At 43.7% G+C, this 24,957-nt stretch overlaps 1 protein-coding gene across 4 annotated transcripts in view; it reads left to right on the forward strand.

Annotated features, from left to right (window-relative positions):
• MYBPC3 (myosin binding protein C3) overlaps positions 1 to 24,957 on the forward strand; it is a 174,679-nt gene that overhangs the window by 28,207 nt on the left and 121,515 nt on the right. For all 4 annotated transcript variants that reach the window (XM_040328243.1, XM_040328245.1, XM_040328244.1 and 1 more), the window contains exons 3-6: positions 11,530 to 11,655; positions 17,162 to 17,242; positions 20,383 to 20,531; positions 23,045 to 23,162. In XM_040328243.1, coding sequence (XP_040184177.1) covers positions 11,530 to 11,655; positions 17,162 to 17,242; positions 20,383 to 20,531; positions 23,045 to 23,162 — 474 coding nt within the window. The remainder of the gene's footprint in view (positions 1 to 11,529; positions 11,656 to 17,161; positions 17,243 to 20,382; positions 20,532 to 23,044; positions 23,163 to 24,957) is intronic.

Genomic DNA, 24,957 nt, shown 5'->3' on the forward strand with positions numbered 1-24,957 from the left:
GGCTGGGCAAAGTGACGTATATTTACGTCACTTTGAATTTCCCGGCATGTGGGTGCGTGCGCTCCACTAGCGGCGCGCACGCGAGCTTCGTGATCATGCCCGCGGGACCCGTGTCACAGAGCTGCAGAACGGGGAGAGGCAAGTGTAAACAAGGCATCTCCCCGTTCTGCCTAGTGAAACTGACACTGATCGTATGCTCCCTCTCATCGGGAGCAGCGATCAGTGACGTGTCACTCGTAGCCACGCCCCCTAACAGTTAGAATCACTCCCTAGGACACACTTAACCTCTTCCTAGCCCCTAGTGGTTAACCCCTTCACTGCCAGTCACTTTTATACAGTAATCAGTGCATTTGTATAGCACTGATCGCTGTATAAATGTGACTGGTCCCAAAATAGCGTCAAAAGCGTCCGATGTGTCCGCCATAATGTCGCAGTCACGATAAAAATTGCTGATCGCCACCATTACTATTAAAAAAAAATCTTATCAAATAATTAATAATTTTATTAATAATAATTATTAATAACAATTCCATAAATCTATTCCCTATTTTGTATACGCTATAACTTTTGCGCAAACCAATCAATAAACGCTAGGGATGAGCCTCACGTTCGACTCGAACATCGTATGTTCGATCGCTCGTCGAATTACGAAATTTTTGGGCCTTTCGCTCCAAATTCGAGTGGCATTTCACGGCCCATAATTCACTGCGGTATCGCAGTGCATTGCTGGCTGATGATTGGCCAAGCATGCACTATGACCCGCATGCTTGGCCAATCACAGCTTGTAAAAAACGGGTGGCTTTGGCCAATTATGGCTCAGGGGGTTTAGTACATTCCCCACATTATAAAAGGCCGCCTGCAGGTCGGCCTTGTGTAGTGTGTTGCGGTGGTTAAGAGAGAGAAGACGGAGAGAGAGAGTGTCATTTTTAGTAGGTAGATAGAGCAGGCAGGCTAGTCAGTTCAAGTTACAGTGTGTAGAGGATATATATGCATCCCAGGTGTTGTATATATATTTATACACTGTATAGTTTTGCTAGATCCGCTCTTCCTAATTTACTGACAGGCAGGCAGGTGATTGTGCTAGCTGCAGTATTCTCACATGGTGTACTGCCTGTGTCCTCTGCAGTGTGCACCTAAAGCTACGTGGCCTGCGCGAGAGCCGACGTAGAGCTACGGGCTCTCGCGCAGGGGAGCAGACTTGCCGCCGTAATATGACGATGGGCAGTCGGCAAGTAGTTAAACGAATTTTTCATTTTTTTTCTCTCGCTTTAAGCATCATTAAAATCACTGCTCCAGAAAAAACAACCGTTTTTAAAACTTTTTTTTCCATTGATACATGTTCCCTGGGGCAAGACCCGGGTTCTCAAAGACGTTTTATGACAATAACTTGCATATTAGGCTTTAAAATGAGCAATTTTGAATTCGAACGTTCGAGTCCCATAGACGTCAATGGGGTTCTAAATGTTCGCGCGAACGTTCGGTCCGATCGAAGGTTCTGGGTGCGAACCGAACGGGGGGGGGGGGGGTGTTCGGCTCATCCCTAATAAACACTTATTGCAATTTTTTACAAAAAATATGTACAAGGGAATACGTATCAGCCTGAACTGAGGAAAACAAACTTTTTTTTTTTTTTTTTGGGGGGGGGATATTTATTATAGCAAAAAGTAAAAAATATTGGGGCAGATCCACGTAGCGGATCGTAATTTTATTCCGGCGTAAGCGTATCGTATTAACGCTACTCCGCCGCAACTTTGAGAGGCAAGTGATGTATTCACAAAGCACTTGCCTCTAAAGTTACGGCGGCGTAGCGTAAATCTGCCGGCGTATGGGCGCTGAATTTAAATGTTAAAGATGTGGGTGTGTTTTATGTTAATTTTACTTGACCCGACGTAAATGACGTTTTTTCTGAACGACGCATGCGCCGTCTGTGGGGGTATCCCAGTGTGCATGCTCGAAATTAACCCGCAACAAGCCAATGCTTACGACGTGAACGTCATTCTACGCAAACCCCTATTCGCGAACGACTTACGCAAACGACGTAAAATTTTCAAAATTCTACGCGGGAACGACGTCCATACTTAACATTAAGGCTGCATTCACACTTCGGCGTACAGAATCGCGGCGTTTTGTCCCGCGAATTGCGGCGACAAATAGCGGCGTTTTGTACCGCGATTTTGCGGCGACAAAACGCCGCGATTGTGAATGCAGCCTAACCCCCTCTATGGAGATGGTTCACATCTCCTATGCCGAACGCCGAAAGCCGCCTGAAAAAAAGGTCCGGGACTTTTTTTTCAGGCGGCAGGGGTACGGCGTTCGGCGTTCGGCGTGGAGATGTGAACCATCTCCATAGAGGTGCATGTGTTTTCGTCCCTCTGGCGTCTCGGGGCTGCTGCGGCGTCACACTACAGGCGACAAAACGCCTAGGTGTGAATGGGGGCTGAGTACGCCTCATATAGCAGGGGTAACTTTACACCGAAAAAAGACTTACGGAAACGACGTAAAAAAATGCGCCGGCCGGACTTACGTTTGTGGATTCGCGTATCTAGCTAATTTGCATACTCAACGCGGAATTCAACGGAAGCGCCACCTAGCGGCCAGCGTAAATATTCACCTTAGATCCGACGGCGTACTAAGACGTACACCAGTCGGATCTAGCCCAGCTTCAGGCCTATCTTGTTTTGTGGATACAAAACAAAGATAGGCTGGAGCAAAATAGAAGTTAGGCGGCGTATCAATTAGAGTTGCCACCTCATCCCTTTCAAAAGGAACACATATGAATTACACAGGTTCTGAGGTTAATTTAATGCAGGTAAGGCACCAAATGAGTCTAATTACCACCTTAATTAGCCACAGAACCATGTGTTCTGTTTTAAAGGGATGAGGTGGCAACCCTAGTATCAATAGATACGCCGTCGTAACTTCTTCGTGGATCTGCCTCATTGTTTTTTTTCAAAATTGTCACTCTATTTTTGTTTATAGAGCAGAAAATAAAAACCGTAGAGGTGATCAAATACCACCAAAAGAAAGCTATATTTGTGGGGAAATAACGTAAATTTTGTTTTGGGAGCCACGTCGCATGACCTTTACCTGCATAATGGTCTGGGTCTTAAGTGGTTAATTGTGAGGACTGGGAGTACAAAGGGGTAAGTTGATGATGGGAATGGGCTTCCCAAACTTTCAGTTTAAATAATTGTTATTGAGTTTTAATTGAAAGACAGTTTCAAGATACAAATAATTATCTATTCTAGACCAACAAACGGATGTGTCCAGTATAACAAAATAAATAAGCTTTGATGGCAAATTGCCAGTTGCAAGAAGCAGCAGTCACAGTTTCAGTCACAGTTTCACAATGAATCTACTTTGGTTTTTTAGGCATATAAGGTCAACATCCCCTGTTGGTCAAACATATGAGACTCAAGGCAATAACTAAAGTTGAATATAGCCCTTGCTATAGGAGTAGGCCATTTACATACCTTATCATGCCTGACTGGAATACTACCAGGACGTTGCCAAGTACTCACAGGACGTTTCTAAGTGAGGCCTAGTCATCACTGCTCACCTCCACCATCACTGTAGTGAGCTCTTAAACGGTGACCTCAGAGCTACTGCTTCAGGGGAGAGAAAGAGCATGTGAGGGGGTTTGAATCAGAGAAAGAGCTCACTCCTGTGATGGTGGGGGTGAGCAGTGGTGACTAGGCCTCATTTAGAAACATCCTGGAAGTACTTAGCAACGTCCTGGGAGTATTCCAGTCAGGCTTCATAAGGTATGTAAATGACCTACACCTATAGCAAGGTGTATATTCATCTTTAGTCAGAGCTGCACAGTTTGTTTTACTCTACGAACATCCTTTAACTGCATAGGCAGCTTTTTTGTAAAAGTGAACTATCCTTTTAACCCCTTATGGACCACCCATGCAGATATACTGCAGGAGGGCAGCCCTCCTGCACGAAATCACGTACCTGTACATGAGTACATGATTTTGTCCACTGGGCCTGGGGCGAATGCGTGCACCACATTGGACACACAACAGGAGCCAATCAGCGGGTCCTGTGGACCCGCGAGAACGGCGGTCTGCCTATGTAAACAAGGCAGATCGCCCGCCCATGGAGATTGTGGGGCAGATCCACAATGAAATTACGCCGGCGTAATTTCAAAATTCCCGCGTCGTATCTTTGTTTTGAATCCTCAAAACAACATACAACGGCATCTCGGCTAGATCCGACAGGCGTACGTCTTCGTACGCCGTCGGATCTAAGATGCAATTTTTCGGCGGCCGCTATGTGGCGTTTCCATCGTATTCCGCGTCAAGTATGCAAATTAGCTATTTCCGACGATCCACAAACGTACGAGCGGCCGTCGCATTTTTTTACGTTGTTTCCGTTCGGCTTTTTCCAGCGTATAGTTAAAGCTGCTACTCAATGTTAAGTATGGCCGTCGTTCCCGCGTATAATTTTGAAAATTTTACGCCGTTTGCGTAAGTCGTCCGTGAATGGGGCTGGACGCCATTTACGTTCACGTCGAAAACAATGACGTCCTTGCGACGTCATTTGGAGCAATGCACCCTGGGAGTTTTTACGGACGGCGCATGCGCAGTTCGTTCGGCGCGGGGACGCGCTTCATTTAAATGAAACACGCCCCCTACCTCGCCGATTTTGAATTCCGCGCCCTTACGCCGCGAGAGATACACTACGCTGCCGTAACTTACGGCGCAAATTCGTTGAGGATTCAAACCAAAGCCAAGTAAGTTACAGCGGCGTAGTGTATCTTACATACGCTGTGCCCGGTGCAGATGTATGTGGATCTGCCCCTGTGTGTTTCTGCTAAGCAGGAACACAGATCTCTGTCTTAACCCAGTCAAAGTACCCCCCTCACAGTTAGAAAGCACTCCCTAGGGACACATTTAACCCTTTGATCGCCTCTGACGTTAACCCCTTTCTTGCCAGTGTCATTAGTTTTGATTACTGTATTGGGGTCATTGGTCCCTAAAAGGGGTCAGAAGTGTCAGTTAGGTGTCCAATTTGTCCGCCGCAATGTTGCAGTCCCGCTAAAAATCACTGATCGCCGCCATTACTAGTAAAGAAGAAATAAATAAATAAAAATTCCATAAATATATCCTATAGTTTGTAGACGCTTGAACTTTTCAGCAAGCCAATCAATATACGCTAATTTTGATTTTTTTTTTACTAAAAGCATGTAGCAAAATACATATTGGCCAAAAAATTTTTGGTACGTATTTTGTTTATAATGCAAAAAATAAAAACTGCAGAGTTGATCAAATACCACCAAAAGAAAGCTCTATTTATGGGAAAAAAGGACATCAATTTTATTTGGGTACAGTGTCGCGCGACCGCGGAATTGTCAGTGAAAGTAAGGCAGTGCCGTATCGCAAAAAATGGCCCAGTCATTAAGGGGATTAAACTTTCCGGGCTGAAGAGGTTAAACTGAATTTTCAGTTTTGCTTTCAGTTTATTATCCTTTATTTTGTGGACTCTTTTGTATGGTCCCTTTCACATGGGTATTATCTCTGAGGAAACAAGGCGTTTGAGGTGTATCCACCCCAGATTGCCAGTCAGCAGCATTGCCCATGTGAAAAGGACCTTATATTGTGGAGATGGAAATAAATATACTGGGCCGGATTCAGATACATTGCAGTATCTGTCGGCGCGGCATAACGTATCGCAGATACGGTACGCCGCCGTAACTTAGGGCGCAAGTTCCGTATGCAGAAAGAACTTGCGCCCTTAGTTACGACGGCGTAACGTATGTGTGTCGGCGTAAGCCCGCCTAATTCAAATGGGGATGATGTGGGCGTGTTTTATGTATATTAACTGTGACCCCACGTATTTGATGTATTTTACGAACGGCACATGCGCTGTTCGTGAAAAAATCCCAGTGCGCATGCTCGAAATTACACCGCAAGTCGTCATTGCTTTAGACGTGAACGTAACTTACGTACAGCTCTATTCGACTTACGCAAACGACGTAAAATTTTCAAAACTCGACACGGGAACGACGTCCATACTTAACATTGGCTATGCCTCATATAGCAGGGGTAACTTTACGCCGAAAAAAGCTAACGTAAACTACGTAAAAAATGCGCCGGCCGGACGTACGTTTCTGAATCGGCGTATCTACCTAACTAGCATATTCATCGTGTAACTATACGGAAGCGCCACCTAGCGGCCAGCATAAATATGCAGCCTAAGATACGACGGTGTAAGACACTTACGCCGGTCGGATCTTAGGGGAATCTATGCGTAACTGATTCTATGAATCAGTCGCATAGTTACGACCACGCACACTTAGAGATACGACGGCGTATCCGGAGATACGCCGTCGTATCTCCGTTCTGAATCTGGCCCACTGTATTTATGGATAGACTGTATTAGTTCTGTATTACAGAACATAAGGGAAAATACACCACTTAGGGGAAGTTAAAATATTTTTAAATAGGGAATTTTTAAAGAAGCACATGGTGAAGATCTAATTATTTATATAAATAATCTGTTGTACAGAAACATAGCTTTCATATAGCTTCTCTATTATGGTAATAAGTGGTTAGCACTTCTGCCTAGCAGCACTAGGGTTGTCGGTTCAAATCCCAACCATGGCACTACCTGCTTGGAGTTTGCATGCTCTTTCTGTGCCTGTGTGGGTTTCCTCCGGGTACTCCGATTTCCTCCCACACTCCAAAGACGTGCTGGTAGGTTAATTGGCTCCTGTCTAAATTGGCCCTAGGATGTGTATATTTGACTGTGCTGTAACCATCTTTCTGCTATAGCCAGGTCCGAAAGGTGTTAAAAAGCCATGAGACAAAATAACCAATTAGCTGTGTCAAAATTAACCAAACAGAATGCTTAAAGAGGAAGTAAACCCTCTAAAACGTTTCTTTACAAAAAAAACCTGCAAGAGAAAGGCATAATGAGCTAGTATGCATAGCATACTAGCTCATTATGAATTACTTACCTGAGTACGAAGCCCCCGAAGCGACTCTCATTCCTCTCCTCCGCCACCGCCATGATACCCGAGTGACTTCCGGGTATCGCGGCTCCGTCGCTGTGATTGGCCGGAGCCGCCACTAACGGCACGCTCAGTGCCCCTGCGCTGTTGTCTACTGGATATTATGTTCAGTTTCCCTTGTTGCTGAAATTGCTCTTAACATTTTGGAAATTTGGCTTACAGGCTCTGTTTGTCTCTGTTTTGCCCTTTGTATGAGATGAATATACTGTATACTAGGATATATCCTTTTTTGTCTTTTGCAAACAAGAAATTCTCTGCAATGGGGGTATTTGTGAAATATGTATAAATAGCATAGAAAGTAAAAGGAATATTCTACAAAAGAGGAACTGGGAGATTTCTGATGGTGCAAGCAAGTTTACAGGTTGACACATTCAGTTCCTGTTAGGAAAATGGAAGTGTTTGTACTTTTACTTTGACTCTTCTAAAAAAAAATGTTGGATTTCAGGTAAACAATTGATTATAGCTGATGTCTAGGTGGATATAAAAGACACTGGGCTGGATTCAGGTACATTTGCGCTTTTTTTGCGAGGCGCAGGGCAACGTTTTTGCCCTGCGCCCCCGCAAATTTACTGCGCTGCCCTTGATTCACGGAGCAGTAGCTCCGTAAATTGCGTAGGCGCGCCAGCAAAATGCCTGGCGTAAGCGCGCGCAATTTAAATGATCCCGTAGGGGGCGGGAATCATTTAAATTAGGCGCGTTCCGGCGCCGATCGTAGAGCGCGTGCTTCGTCGGGAAACTTTCCCGACGTGCATTGCGGCAAATGACGTCGCAAGGACGTCATTTGCTTCAAAGTGAACGTGAATGGCGTCCAGCGCCATTCACGAATCACTTACGCAAACTACGTAAATTTGAAATTTCGCGACGCGGGAACGACGGGTATACGAAAGACGCCGTACGGAAATGACGTAAACTGCGTACACAGGGCTCGCGTAACGTTGTGAATCATCGTTAGTATGCAATTTGCATACTATACGCTGAGCACAACGGGAACGCCACCTAGCGGCCATCGCAAGAATGCAGCCTAAGATATGCGGGCATAAGAGCCTTATGCCGCTCATATCTTAGGCTGCAGTCGCCGTAACGAGGTTCCTGAATCAGGAGCATTCGTTACGCCGGGGCAAGTAAGCAATTGCGCTGCGTAACTATGGTTACACAGGCGCAATTGCTTCTTGAATCCAGCCCAACTGATTAAAGTGGATGTAATCCCTCCATACACCCAGTGAAGTGAACAGCCTCAGATGATATGCAGAGATGAAACCAATCCCCCTACATAGGTTTTACATGTATATCTGCTGTCTTCAAATTGTATATACAGTTTAGAAAGTTCAGATCGTGTTAGGAGATTTTCTCTTCCTGTTTAATGTCTGGGCATACAGCCAAGATAGCTAACATTGCTGATTGGAGGAAAGGCACACACCCCCTCTCATCATAGGCAGAGACTCTCAGGGGTGTTTTGTATTAGGACCTGCTCTCTGCTAATCTATTTTAGCAACCTCCCTGGACAGAAGATTCAGGCTGCTTTTGTCTAAAAAGTCTGAGAATTTGTCAGGAGTTACCAGGCTAACAGAGGAACGGTTCAGGAGAGAGCTACTGGACTTTGGCTCATTGAAGAGAGATAACAAAATACTGCAGATATATGTGCCCAGCTCAAATTTAATGAATCGGGTCTACATCCACTCTAATGCCGATATGTATTTCTTAAAGCGGATCTTCACTGCATCTGAGCACCATAAAGCAAAAATACTATTTAAGTCATTTTTATTATTCAAAGCAAACCTCCCCACCCACCCATGTCCCCTTGCTTTATTTTTGTGAGAAATCTCTTTGAAAAACACCTCCCTAGGATCTCTGGCCGTGGCCATCTTGAGTAAGGGCAAATGATTCATGTAGCATTTACATTCTGCCCTTAGCTCAAGTATAAATACAGGAGAGTGTGTTTAGCTGATAAATCACCCTCCTCCCCTCCTGAGGAATCCTGGGATGTATGACATCATTTGCCTAGGCAGGAAACCGGGAAGTAACTGAAAAAATTTAAAAACAACGTTTAAAACAATTATGATATTACTATCTATTTACTAATGCTAACAGCATTAAGATTAAAAATAATCAATAATGATTGGGAGAGTGAAATTCCTCTTTAATAAATCATTATTTTTTTATCAATCGTCATAGCCCCTCCCCCTTGTCCAGGCACTTTGATAGACAGATCACCGTCCAATCCTGGGACCTGTCTATCAAAGTGCGTGGACAAGGGGTAACTCCTCCCCCAGTCAGTCCCATCTCTCCACAGTTAGAACACACAGTGAGGGAACACATTTAACCCTTTGATCGTACCCTAGTGTTAACCCCTTCCCTGCCAGTGATATTTACACAGTAATCAGTGGCTATTTATAGCACCGATCGCTGTATAAGTGTCAGTGGTTTAAAAAAAGTGTCAAAAGTGTCTGCAATGTCGCAGTCCTGATAAAAATCGCAGATCTCTGCCATTACTAGTAAAAAAAATTATAATAATAAAAATGCCATAAATAAATAACCTATTTTTTAGGCGCTATAACATTTGTGCAAACCAATCAGTATGCGCTTATTTTTATTTCTTTATTTTTACCAAAAATATCTAGAAGATTACATATAGGCCTAAACTGAGGAAAACATAAAAAAAATAAAAATAAATTGGTATATTTATTATAGCAAAAAGTAAACATTTTTGGGCCAGATCCACAAAGAAGTTACGACGGCGTATCTATTGATACGCCGCGTAACTTCTTGGTTGCTCCGGCCTATCTTTGTTTTGTATCCACAAAACAAGATACGCCTGAAGCTGGGCTAGATCCGACTGGCGTACGTCTTAGTAGGTGCATATTTACGCTGCTAGGTGCCGCTTCCGTCGATTTCCGCGTTGAGTATGCAAATTACCTAGATACGCCAATCCACAAACGTACGTCCAGCTATCGCATTTTTTTTACGTCGTTTCTGTAAGGCTTTTTCCGGCTTAAAGTTACCCCTGCTATATGAAGCGTACTCAATGTTAAGTATGGACGTCGGGCCCACGTCGAATTTTGAAAATTTTACGTCGTTTCCGTAAGTCGTTTGCAAATAGGGCTTTGTGTAGAATTACGTTCACGTCGAAAGCATTGGCTTGTTGCGGGTTAATTTGGAACATGCGCACTGGGATACCCCCACGGACGGCGCATGCGCCGTTCAAAAAAAACGTAATTTACATCGGGTCAAGACGAATTAACATAAAACACGCCCCCATCTCATCCATTTGAATTGCGCGCCCTTACGCAGACACAGTTACACTACGCCGCCGTAACTTACGGCGCAAATTCTTTCAGGATGTGGAAATTACGCTGAAAGTTACGGCGGCGTAGTGTATCAGAGATACGCTACGCCGGACGGAAAGATGCGCTGAGGTACGTGGATCTGGGCCATTGTGTTTTTTCAAAATTGTCACTCTTTTTTTTGTTTTTGTTATAATGTGTGGGCAGGGCTGCTGATAAGGCAGGTCCTGTTGTACTGGGCTCAGGCCTTATTTCTGCCTAAATGAATGAATGGATTTTACTAGACTAAACCCCTGCTCCTACTTGTTTGCCAGTGCTTAAATTACATTTCCCTGGGCCCCATCAGGTCAACAGAGGGGCCCAAGAGGTGTTACTTTTTTTTTTCGGGGCGTAGGGGAATAAAGTCAGTGCCGCTGTTTCGCTTCACCCTGGGGGCGGAGGGTGTAAGTGGGGTTGGGGTGGCTGTACATGGCCCCATGATTTCTAACAGAAGGCCCATGTGTGGGGAAAATATTGTGCCAGGGTCACGGACAGCATTTAAGAATTGATGAAGGATCAAAAGTTTTTAAGTTCACCTAGTCCATGGCCCTCACCAGGTATTGTAGATGTTTTTTACCCCAGACACTTTAATCATGGCGTAGATGGTCCTTCTCAATGTATCAAACACGTAGAGAGGGAGTGGCTGATACGTCCTTGTTCGATAAGGTACCTCATCCCAAAGAGTTAATTCAAAGGGGAGCAGAGGAAGTGGGATTATAACAGTGCCCAAGTAATCCAGTCCAAAATATCATAAAAAAATTGCAAATTTTATTACATTTGATTTAAGCAATCTTACAAATGTTAAGATAGAGAGGAGCATATTACAATTGATTAGATAGCAGGTCAAGTCTTCCCCACTAGTTTTTTAAGAAATCTCAACATCAAATAGACAATATCAAACATGGTATGCATTATTGAATGATTGGGTGACAAGGTACCCATAGTCCAGCCAAACTCCCCGGGCTCTAAGAACATCAAGGACTGTTAAATGTTTTAAAAGAAGTGAAATCACATCCCAGAGCTTGCCAGATGGGCTGCAGTCCTCAAAGACTAGAGGGGTTGTTGGCTCCTTGGGCTCTGACATTGACTAAGTCACATGAATTCCTGGGGAAAAATTAGGGTTCGATGTTGAACTTCTCCTTTAAATCTTGATATCAATGCTATTTAAATGATTGTGTTTATCTTTAGAAAAAACAGAAGATGCCCCAGCACCTGCTCCGGAGGTCCCAGCACCTGCCCCTGAGGCACCAGCAGCGGAGGCACCTGCCCCAGCCCCAGCACCAGAAGAAAAGACAGAGGCTCCCCCTGCTGAGGGTAACTATACCTGAACATTCAGGCCAGCGGTGGATTATACCCTTACCCCCATTTTTAAAAAATAGTTTCAGTTTGGTAACCCATTGCAACTAGTAGCGATGACCTATTGCACATCACTCAAAATTAAAGAAACCTCAAACCACTAATGGGTCAAATTGCTAAGTGCAAGTATACATGTTTGAAGGATTCACCCTTCACTTTCAGAAGCCTCGTACACACGACCGAGAAACTCGACGGGCGAAACACATCGTTTTGCTCGTCGAGTTCCTTGTGAAGCCGTCGAGAAACTCGACAAGCCAATTTTCTCCATTCCCGTCAAGGAAATAGAGAACATGCTCTCTTTTTGGCTCGTCGAGTTTCTCGACAGTTTCCTCGACGAAAGTGTACACACGACCGGTTTCCTCGGCAAAAAAATATCTCCCAGCAAGTTCCTTGCTGGTTTTTGCCGAGGAACTCGGTCGTGTGTACGAGCCCTGATTGTTGACCATTGTCTATGGGGGGTCACATTCTTCTGCAACCTACCACAAGCAAAAAACAACTTTCAGTTGTGGATTCTTATCATTTTTTTTTTAAATTGCTGTCTCTGCCCGCATTGGCTTACGCCGGCCATAGAAAGTTCAAATTTCAGCCAGTTCAGCAGGAACCACCCGAGATTCGAACCATGTGTGGGCAGGCTGAATGTACCAAGTTAATAAATTGATCAACTTGGGTACAACCAGCCTGTCGGATACAGCTGTGATTATCACTAGTGGCTGCTATAGCCGCTAGCAAAAACCTCTGTCTTCTCCCGGCGGGGACGGCTCACTGGGAGAATACAGTGTCTCAGAAATTTGCACCGTCTATGGTCTGACTTACCCTTTTTTTTATGTATTTGTTTTATCTTTTTGTCTGCAGATTATAGAAAAATAGAAAAAAAAAATCATTTTACAAAAATAAATCTGAATTTGTAGCCCAAAAAACAGTGGGGTAGATTCACATAGATTTTGGCCGGCGTAGCGTACCTCAGATACACTACGCCGCCGTAAGTTTGAGCAGCAGGTCCTGTATTCACAAAAAACTTGTGCTGTAACTTACGGCGGCGCAGTGTAACTGGGACGGCGTAAGCCCGCCTAATTTAAAATAGGCTGGTTGGGGGCGTGTTCTATGTAAAATACTAGTGACCCAACGTATTTAATGTTTTTAACGAACGGCGCATCCCAGTGCGCATGCTCCAAATGACGTCGGCAATTCGTCATGCTTTCGACGTGAACGTAAATTACGGCCAGCCCCATTCACAGACGAGTTACGCAAACAATGTAAAATTTGAAAATTTGACGCGGTTCCGACATCCATACTTAACATTGGCTGCGCCATGTTTTTGGTGGTTTATCTTTACGCCCGAAAACCCCTTACGTAAACGGCGTATCTTTATTGCGACGGCCGGGCGTACGTTCGTGAATAGGCGTATCTAGCTGATTTACATATTCTAGGCGTAAATCAGCGTACACGCTCCTAGCGGCCAGCGTAAATATGCAGTTAAGATACGACGGCGTAGGAGACTTACGCCGGTCGTATCTTAACAACATTTAAGCGTATCTCAGTTTGAGCATACGCTTAAAGTTGCGAAGGCGGGGATTCGGACTTACGATGGCGTATCTACTGATACGCCCGTCGTAAGTCTTTGTGAATCTACCCCAGTATATGCATTCTTTTGTTAATTGCAAAGTTATTTACAATATTTTTTATTAGAAGTTTCTAAGGAATGAGAACAACTGCAATAATCCCACGCAGGGTATAAAAACAATAAACATAACATGGCACAGTTGAAAAGTGCACATTAAAAACATATTTGATAGTGAGAATTATCAGGCATCAACAGCCCTCCAGCCCAGGCCGGGGGTCAACATATAGTTATGCCGCGTACACACGATCGGTCAATCCGATGAGAACGGTCTAATGGACCGTTTTCATCAGACCAAACCGATCGTGTGTAGGCCCCATCGGTTATTTATCCATCGGTTAAAAAATTTGAAACTTGTTTTGAATTTAACCGATGGATACCTAACCGATAGAAAAAAAACGATCGTTTGTAGGCACGTCCATCAGTTAAAAATCCACGCATGCTCAGAATCAAGTCGACGCATGCTTGAAAGCATTGAACTTCATTTTTTTCAGCACGTCGTTGTGTTTTACATCACCGCGTTCTGACACGATCGGTTTTTTAACTGATGGTGTGTAGGCACGACTGATCATCAGTCAGCTTCATTGGTTAACTGATGGAAAAATCCATCAGACCGCTCTCATCGGATTGACCGATCGTGTGTACAGGGCATTACTGAGCATTATTGCTCAGAGGGTAAGGCGTGGAGTAATCCACTAAATTGTGGGAAATAAAACTAAAATCGGGGACACATAAACAAAATAAAACTGGAAAAACACAAAGGAAAAACGAATGGGAAGAGTGAGAGAGAGAGAAAAAGAGGGAGGTAGAGCGAGGGAGAAAAAGGGAGAGAGAGAGTGCCCCCCAGGTCGGGAGGATAGAGAGGGTCAATTAACGAGGCCTAGGCTGGTCGGGTGCAGAGTGGGAAGAGCATAGGACCACCACGGACCCCAAACCTTGAGAAACTTGGCATGGGAGTGATGAAGAAGAATACTAGACATCTTCTTGTTAATCATGAGAGTCCTTAAGATGCTCTTAACCTCCGCAAACGAGACAACCGGCCTCTTCCAGACAAAGTTATTCCCAAATAAATAGCCCATAATGGAAATGTAAAAATTTCTCTGGTTCATAAGAGGTGTAATAGTACAGGATTTGAAGCAGTTAAATATACCCATTTGTCATTAAAGGAAGCCTGCGTAGCCGTGAAAGTGTTCAAACTAGCATTGTGTCCAATGTGTAAGGGTCATTGTTAATCATTTTTGGTATGCCAGGGGTGTCCCTTGATCCCAGGCAAACACTACAGGGAGTGCAGAATTATAAGGCAAATGAGTATTTTGACCACATCATCCTCTTTATGCATGTTGTCTTACTCCAAGCTGTATAGGCTCGAAAGCCTACTACCAATTAAGCATATTAGGTGATGTGCATCTCTGTAATGAGAAGGTGTGTGGTCTAATGACATCAACACCCTATATCAGGTGTGCATAATTATTAGTCAACTTCCTTTCCTTTGGCAAAATGGGTCAAAAGAAGGACTTGACAGGCTCAGAAAAGTCAAAAATAGTGAGATATCTTGCAGAGGGATGCAGCACTCTTAAAATTGCAAAGCTTCTGAAGCGTGATCATCGAACAATCAAGCGTTTCATTCAAAATAGTCAACAGGGTCGCAAGAAGCGTGTGGAAAAACCAAGGCGCAAAATAACTGCCCATGAACTGAGAAAAGTCAAGCGTGCAGCTGCCAAGATGCCACTTGCCACCAGTTTGGCCATATTTCAGAGCTGCAACATCACTGGAGTGCCCAAAAGCACAAGGTGTGCAATACTCAGAGACATGGCCAAGGTAAGAAAGGCTGAAAGACGACCACCACTGAACAAGACACACAAGCTGAAACGTCAAGACTGGGCCAAGAAATATCTCAAGACTGATTTTTCTAAGGTTTTATGGACTGATGAAATGAGAGTGAGTCTTAATGGGCCAGATGGATGGGCCCGTGGCTGGATTGGTAAAGGGCAGAGAGCTCCAGTCCGACTCAGACGCCAGCAAGGTGGAGGTGGAGTACTGGTTTGGGCTGGTATCATCAGAGATGAGCTTGTGGGGCCTTTTCGGGTTGAGGATGGAGTCAAGCTCAACTCCCAGTCCTACTGCCAGTTTCTGGAAGACACCTTCTTCAAGCAGTGGTACAGGAAGAAGTCTGCATCCTTCAAGAAAACCATGATTTTCATGCAGGACAATGCTCCATCACACGTGTCCAAGTACTCCACAGCGTGGCTGGCAAGAAAGGGTATAAAAGAAGAAAAACTAATGACATGGCCTCCTTGTTCACCTGATCTGAACCCCATTGAGAACCTGTGGTCCATCATCAAATGTGAGATTTACAAGAAGGGAAAACAGTACACCTCTCTGAACAGTGTCTGGGAGGCTGTGGTTGCTGCTACACGAAATGTTGATGGTGAACAGATCAAAACACTGACAGAATCCATGGATGGCAGGCTTTTGAGTGTCCATGCAAAGAAAGGTGGCTATATTGGTCACTGATTTGTTTTTGTTTTGTTTTTGAATGTCAGAAATGTATATTTGTGAATGTTGAGATGTTATATTGGTTTCACTGGTAAAAATAAATAATTGAAATGGGTATATATTTTTTTTGTTAAGTTGCCTAATAATTATGCACAGTAATAGTCACCTGCACACACAGATATCCCCCTAAAATAGCTAAAACTAAAAACAAACTAAAAACTACTTCCAAAAATATTCAGCTTTGATATTAATGAGTTTTTTGGGTTCATTGAGAACATGGTTGTTGTTCAATAATAAAATTAATCCTCAAAAATACAACTTGCCTAATAATTCTGCACTCCCTGTATGGGCCAGATCCACAGAGCAAGTACGCCGGCGTATCTACTGATACGCCGGCGTACTTTCAAATTTCCTGGGTCTTATAGTTGTTTTGAATCCTCAAAACAAGATACGACGGCTTCTGGGTTAGATCCGACAGGTGTACGGCTTCATACGCCTTCGGATCTAAGATGCAATACTTCGGCGACCGCTGGGTGGCGTTTTCCGCATCGGGTATGCAAATTAGCAATTTACGACGATCCACGAAGGTACGCGCGGCCGTCGCATTTTCTAACGTCGTCTGTAGTCGGCTTTTTCCGGCGTATAGTTAAAGCTGGTATTTTTCGGCGTATACATAGACTTGCCATGTTAAGTATGGCCATCGTTACCGCGTCTAAATTTGAAATGTTTTTATTTTTTGCGTAAGTCGTCCGTGAATAGGGATGGACGTAACTCACGTCTAAGTTAAAAAAATGACATCCTAGCAACGTCATTTAGCGCAATGCACGGCGGGAAATTTCGGGACGACGCATGCCCAGTTCATTCGGCGCGGGGACGCGCTTCATTTAAATGAAACACGCCCCCAACCCGCCCAATTTCAAATCCGGCCGCCAGAAATACACTACGCCGCCGTAACTTAAGGCGCGAACTCGCTGAGGATTGGAATATACGCCAGGTAAGGTACGGCGGCGTAGTGTATCTCTGATACGCTGCGCAGATCTAAATGTATGTGGATCTGACCCTATATAAGTGGACTTTGAATTCCACATTGACTAAAAGTGAAGCCCTGTCTCTGGAGATAAGCTTGAACATTTAGTAGGCCATTGCTGGAACTTTAGTTACAATACAAATGTTTGCTTTGTTGTGGTTCAGCAAAGTGTTCTAGGTTGGTGTCACCAAACTACTTGATAAAGTCATTATTTCTATCGATTGTCCTCTGAAATATTATCTTTTTGTTAAAAATAGACTGTCTGTGTGTAACAATTACATTTTTGTTTTGTTACAAGCAAACTTTTTGTTTTGTTTCTGCAGCTCCTGCTCCCGAACCAGAGGCTCCACAAGATCCAATTGGCCTGTTTATGCAAAGACCCGTGGATGGCGAGGTGACTGTCGGTCAGTATCCTGGTTTGCACTGGTTATGTAGAGGTTTTGGTTAACTTCAAAGCCCAGCCCTAATCGTTTTTGATAGATGTTAGAAGCAATGCATAAAATGAGCCGAATCTCAAAATGTAAAATTGTCAAATCTAGTGTCCACCTCATCTGTCAAGCTGAATTGCTTCAGTTAGGCTGCCAGCACACAACAGGGTGTCCAATGTATAAGAAGGTGTTTCAAAATGAATCCAGATATCTAGAAAACAGTAAGGACACCACAACAATGACGATCAAGCTCAGAATGATCTTTTATTGGATAATCAAAGGAAATAGTCAACATGTTTTGGGGTTTCGCATGCTCCCTCTTCATCAGGATCAGGGCTTGACTACCATATAGGTTCAACAAAGCCTGGAGATTTGGGTGATATAGATCTCCCAACAACTATGAAGGGTGCATGCAGCAACACAGATGTTAGTATTTGATAGAAGATCTATATCTGCAAGTCGTTCAAAATACAGCCGATTGATTAGTGACCGGCAAAAAACCATGGGAATCAATCTCACCTTCACTGAAATCCCTTCATTGGTTGCCAGTAAAAGACAGAATCACTTTCAAGGCACTCTGTCTAATACATAAGTGCATTCAAGGCAACGCCCCCCAATATCTATGCGAAAAAATAAAAGCCCATAACCCCGATCGCATCCTGCGCTCCACCAATCAAAACCTACTCCAGATACCCAAAGCCAGATACAAGTCCAAAGGAGATCGAAGATTTGCAGTCCAGGGACCTCGACTGTGGAACACTCTACCAACCACCATCCGATTGGAGTCGGACCGCTTGGCCTTCAGGAGAAAGATTAAAACCCATCTCTTCTGAGGTCAAGAGGTTTCCTTACCCAGAGAATGGAGACAGCTCCCAGAGGCGATTCAGTTCGCATGTGTTGCGCTATATACGTTTTTTACTCACTCACTCATATACGCTTCCAAATCTTCAAGCTTTGTTTAAATTATTCAATAATCAAGCCTTCTTGAAGGCGAGTGTTTGAACCCCTGTACACATTGGCTCTTTGATTCTTTTGATTATCCAGTAAAAGACCACTCTGGACTCAATTGTTGTGGTGCCCTTATTGCTTTCTCGTATCAGATTTTTATTGCCCTCTGTGCCGTCATTGGGGAGTTATCCCCTTACTTCCTATCCCAATTAAACAGGGTCAGAGGGACAGGAAGAGATGGAAAGTTTCTTTAATTGGGGTTACCAAATGTACTTTTGTTCAGTAGAGTGGGGAAAGTTTAGAATCTCTGCCCAACATTTAGTTGGAGTTAAGCTTTGGCCCATGCACACTGGACATTTTTGGACGTTTTTACAGCAACTGTTTTAGGCAGTAGACATTTTTTTCTACAGTCATTAATCCCCTTTCACACTGGGTCGCTTTGCAGGCGCTATAATGCTAAAAAATAGCGCCTGCAAAGCGACCTGAAACAGCCGCTGCTGTCTCTCCAATGTGAAAGCCCAAAGGGCTTTCACACTGGAGCGGTGCGCTAGCAGGACAGTAAAAAAAGTCCTGCTAGCAGCATCTTTGGAGCGGTGAAGGAGAAGTGTGTATACCGCTCCTCCTCCGCTCCTGCCCATTGAAATTGATTGGCATCGTGGCTATACCGCCGGCAAAGCGCCTCTGCGGTGGTTTTAACCCTTTCTCGTCCGCTAGCGGGAGGTAAAAGCGCCCCACTAGCGGCCGTATAGTGTCCAAATAGCAACGTGAAATTGACAGTAAAGCGCCACTAAAAATAGCGCCACTTTACTGCCAACGCCCCCACCGCCCCAAGTTGAAAGGGGCCTTAAACTCTCCATCATGTTATCCTATGTGTCCATGCACACATAGGCTGTTATCAGAAGTTTTGGGCAGTGGCGTTTTTGAGCAGTAAAAAAAAAAAAAAAGGGTTTTGAGAGACGTTTTTTCAGCTGTAAAAATGCTCTAACGCAGATAAACGTTGATAAACACTCAAAAACATCGCTCACCAGCATTTTTTAACATTTTTGATCCATTGAAAATATATATATATATTTTTTTCCCCTTAAAAAAAAACCAAAAAAACCCTAACGCGGAAAAACGCTAAAAAACGCTATTGCAAAAAAATTCTAAAAAGTTTAAAAACTCACTGCAAAGCTACTAGCGTTTTTATAATGTTCTTTTAACGTCCACTGTGTATGCAAGTGTCAGTGCACCCAATATTGATATTTCAGTTCTGAGTGATTATTGGAATATTGAATCATCTATTGCCCACACTGCCCACCAGGTGCAAGTTATCTGCACATGTCACAGGCAATATAACATTGCTGTGTATACATTTTTTTTAAATTACCTTTACATTATAGAGACTGAAGCTGTAGTAGTTAGAACTTACATCAGGGGTGCCCAACCTTTTGAAGAACGAGGGCCACTTAAGCAACTTGGTAACCAGTCAAGGGCCACAATAAGCGCAGCGGGCGGATGACAGGTCACTGCTACTCTATAGGCCCTCCGATCTGCCCAGGTGAAAGGGGACAAATTCTCTTCTGTTTTTCAGATTGGAGGTAGGCGGGCTTAAACAAATATCTGTCGCTCTATAGAGGTGAATTGAGGGTCCCATTTGGTCGGGCTGATAATGTGAAAAGGGCCTAATACTGCTTTCACACTGATGTGCTGCAGTTTACCCACACCGCGGGTGCAGCGTAGTGCACCTGCATCTATCCTGCGGGTTTGCTGAACTTTGCCATAGACACCACCTGTGGCAAAATCCAGCGCTGTAGAGGAAGCATCGGCTTATGGACTCTGCTCCACAGCCACTTTCTTCCTCTACCGCCAGCTTCATTCACAACACGGATGCTGTGGTATGGCGGGTCGGCAACTTGCAATCTGGGCTTGCCAACCCACCATTCCAGAGCAGGAGGTCGCGGGCCACATCAGAGGGCTCCGCGGGCCACTGGTTGGCCACCTCTGCCTTACATGTTACGCATCAAACTGCAGGTAAAAGAACCTTAGACCTAAAGAAACATCAGCAAACCTCCCTAGTTTGACTTTCATTAGATGTGCTGAATTAAGCATCAATATTGGTTGGACTCAGTAACTTGAAAACATTTTCTCTGGATAATTTATGTTTAAGCCCATTTGTTCCCTTTTAGGTGATAACATCAATTTTACTGCAAAGGTGAATGCCACCAACCTCATAAAGAAACCAGTGGCGAAATGGTTCAAAGGCAAATGGATGGACTTGTCTACTAAAGTTGGCAAACACCTACAGATCACAGAGACATATGATCGCAACACAAAAGTAAGTGGCCAGCGGAAGACTCTCTAAAGAATACATAGAGGTCTTACAGAGACCATTTGTGGTGGAGAACTAGGATGATCTGCAGTTTAAACAATAGTTTGAAGGAAAGGTAGGATATATTTTTAGTAAGTGATTATTTTTAGTTATTATTGAAGCAACTTTAACATTACTATGAGCTTGTTGTTCCTTTTTTTTTTCTTATACTGTAGTATTAAAGGGGATGTGCCACTAACAAAAAAAATATTAAAAGCCAGCAGCTACAAATACTGCAGCTGCTGACTTTTAATATTAGGACACTTACCTGTCCTGGAGTCCAGCGCCGTCCGCAGCAGAGGACGAGCGATCGCTCATCACTCTGCTGCTCCCCCCGCCATCCTCAGTGAGGGAACCAGGAAGTGAAGCGCTCCGGCTTCACTACCCGGTTCCCTACGGCGTATGCGCGAGTTTCGCTGCGCCGCTGATTGGCTCCCGCTGTGCTCTGGGAGCCGAGTGTTCCCAGAGCACAACGGGGGGAGGACGGGAGGTGACGTTCTGCCCGCAGTAAACCCGAAACTGTGTGGCCGGAAGTGGGTGCAAATACCTGTCTTTAGACATGCATCTGCACCCCCCTCCCCCCTGAAAGGTGTCAAATGTGACACCGGAGGGAGGGAGGGTTCCGATCAGCGTGAGTTCCACTTTAGGGTGGAGCTCCGCTTTAAATGCAGGCATATGTAAATTGGCTTCTACAATGCCTCACAGGGGTTGAAGAAGTTAAAGAGACTAATTTTGTCCATTCAAGGCAAAGTGACAGTCATTTACTAGTCCATTCCAACCCACCTGTACTTACCTTTCCCCACACTCTCCCAACACTCAATTCTTACTGAACAGCCATTGCAAGTATCCTGTTTTTCTGGATATATGGGAGCATATCACCTTCTCCCTTGACGCAATCACTCAGCCCCAGCACTGTTACGGGAGGGGGAGGATGCTAAGGTATTTAAAAAGATGGCAGTGCCACACTAATTAATACAGTCCATCTGCCACATTTAGTATCATCACAAGGAGATATGGTAATGGCAGAATGGAGATATAGAGAAAAGAAAGGAGGGCGCACCGACCTTGTGTATTACCGTATAAAACGGTTTTATTACATATATTAAAACAATGGTTATACTCACAAAATGAGTTGTAAACAGCGCTTGACAGACAATACAACTGGTACACAGCAACGCCAGAAGAACACGGTGACAACACGGAAGAGGTGGTATCAAACCGGCGATATGGCTGACGCATTTCAGGGGCAAACCCAGGGTTCGCCCCTGAAACGTGTCAGGATTATAGCCGGTTTGATACCACCTCTTCCGTGTTGTCACCGTGTTCTTCTGGCGTTGCTGTGTACCAGTTGTATTGTCTGTCAAGCGCTGTTTACAACTCATTTTGTGAGTATAACCATTGTTTTAATATATGTAATAAAACCCTTTTATACGGTAATACACAAGGTCGGTGCGCCCTCCTTTCTTTTCTCTTTTTTAGCCTTATGAATTCCCATGATTCTGAGGAGGGCTGCAAGACCGTTGAATACACCCTGTAATTGGACCACGTTACCCTATAGCAGGAAATACCAGAGCGCAGGAGAATTTTTTGTCTGCTATTAGAATGGAGATATAGCCAGATGCAACGTTTTTTTAGACGATTAGACCCTCAAGTAAGAACTTTGAATTCCCTAACTATATTCAAAAAAACATGTAGAAAGATAACAAACCTGGACCACTTACTGTCACAAATGTATAAAATAATATGTAGTGAACAGAATAAAACAACCCCCTACTTTATCAAAGAATGGGAAAAAGAACTAGGATGCAGATTCCCCCCATTACAACTAAAACAAATTATCACAATTACACAAGCCACATCCACAAGCTCAGCCATTCAGGACATGGCATATAAGTTCTTGGTAAGATGGTACCGCACCCCGGTGCGATTAGCTCAAATATATCCAACAAGAGATGACCGATGTTGGAGGGGGTGCGGGGAGCAGGGAACATACCTCCACATTTGGTGGGCATGTCCAGGGATAAGAATCTTTTGGGAGGAAGTGGCGCCATGGATCAGGAAAATGTCTGAGGAAACAATAGAGTTTACACCGTTACAATTCCTGTTCCATGGAACCACAAGAGCTTTAAAAACTTATAAAAATAGCATTGTACCACATTTATTAAATGCGGGCAAAAGATTAATACCAAGGTATTGCAGGTATATGCCGTCGTAAGTCTTTCTGAATCCGGATAATTCTGAGATGGAGCAAAAAGTAAAACCGATAGGTAGCACTGCAAAGCTCTAAGGAAAGTCTGCCTATGGGATCAGCAAACATGGCTGCCCCCTTACACATACATAATTATGAAGTACAGATACAAAGTAAGGTTTTAAAATAGAAGCAGACACTGATAAAATTATATATAGCAAAGTAAAGTTTAATGAAAACCACTCCTAAGTAAAGGATCTCCTGTTCACTGTCTTCTTGTTTTCTTATCCAGATTTATACCTTTGAAATACACATTATCAAGGCCAAGACCACATATGCGGGAGGCTACCGCTGTGAAGTATCCAGCAAGGACAAATTTGACAGCTGCAATTTCAATCTGAATGTTAATGGTACTGCCATAAATCCGGTGTTCAATTATGCTTTCATATTTAAAACGTTTTTTTATCATAAACTGGTTTATGACTGCCTACAATGGAACCACAGCAAGAAAAAAGGCGTGATCAGTAATGTTGAACAGAGGTAGTAGGGATTGTGGTCAGATTTTCATATAGGCAATATTATATATAGAAAACAAGTAAATCCAGAGTGAGCAAACTATGCCTTTCAACTTCTCAACTCCAAGAGTAAAGCCTCATACACACGATCGGATATCTGATGGAATCTAATCCGATGGATTTTTTCGTCGGATATCCGATGAAGCTGATTTTCATCAGTCTTGCCTACACACCATCAGTCAAAAATCCGACCGTGCCAAAACGCCTCAACGTAAAACACTACGACGTGCTGAGAAAAATGAAGTTCAATGCTTCCGAGCATGCGTCAACTTGATTCTGAGCATGCGTGGATTTTTGACAGATGGACTTCCACACAGACGATCGTTTTTTTCTATCGTTTTTTTATCCATAGGAAAAATGTATAACATGTTCTATATTTTTTCACCAATGGAAAACAAACCGATGGGGCGCACACACGATCAGTTTGTTCGATGAAAACAGTCCAGCGGTCTGTTTTCATCGGACAAACCGATCATGTGTACAGGGCTTTAGAGTCAGGGTATTATGAACAAATCAAAATGGTACTCCCCAGAGGCCATATAAATAATTGCTCAGAATCAAACAGGTTCTTTATAGCTACATAGTTAGTCTGGTTGAAAAAAGACCATCTAGTTCCACCAATTTATACTAGAAGCTGTAAAAATGTGGAATAGTCCTCTCAGTAGATTGTGTCAAAAAAGTACTGGGTTTCCAACTGCACAAAATATAAATGGCTACAAATATTTTTATACGAAATAACAATGTAGAAAACTGATCCAGGGAGTGTCCATTGAGGACCAGTATGTTTTTTTTCAACCTGTTACAGCAAATTGAACCATGCTATATAACGGTTTATTCACAACAGCCACTGCACTACAACGCAGCGTCTGATGTGTGGTGGGATCTAGCTTGATAAATGCAGTCTTGATGCACAGAGATGCACAGCACTGTTCACACAGTGACCACGGCCGCGGGACTCGCGGACCCGATCGCCGCTGGAGTCCCACGATCGGTCCCCGGAGCTGAAGAACGGGGAGAGCTGTGTGTAAACACAGCTTCCCCGTTCTTCACTGTGGCGCCGTGATCGATCGTGTGTTCCCTTATATAGGGAATAACAATCGATGATGTCACACCTACAGCCACACCCCCCTACAGTTAGAAACAGACATGAGGTCACACATAACCCCATCAGCGCCCCCTTGTGGTTAACTCCCAAACTGCAATTGTCATTTTCACAGTAAACAATGCATGTTTTGCTGTGAAAATGACAATGGTCCCAAAAATGTGTCAAAATTGTCTGAAGTGTCCGCCATAATGTCGCTCTCACAAAAAATCGCTGATCACCGCCATTAGTAGTAAAAAAAAAAAAAATAATAAAAATGCAATAAAACTATCCCCTATTTTGTAAACGCTATAAATTTTCCACAAACCAACCAATAAACGCTTATTAAACGTATCGGCCTAAACTGAGGGAAAAAAAAATGTTATATATATTTTTGGGGGATATTTATTATAGCAAAAAGTAAAAAATATTGAATTTTTTTCAAAATTGTCGCTCTACTTTTGTTTATAGCGCAAAAAATTAAAACCGCAGAGGTGATCAAATACCACCAAAAGAAAGCTCTATTTGTGGGAAAAAAAGGACGCCAAA

The sequence above is a fragment of the Rana temporaria genome, chromosome 11 (assembly GCF_905171775.1).
Source record: "Rana temporaria chromosome 11, aRanTem1.1, whole genome shotgun sequence".
Taxonomy (NCBI): Eukaryota; Metazoa; Chordata; class Amphibia; order Anura; family Ranidae; genus Rana; species Rana temporaria.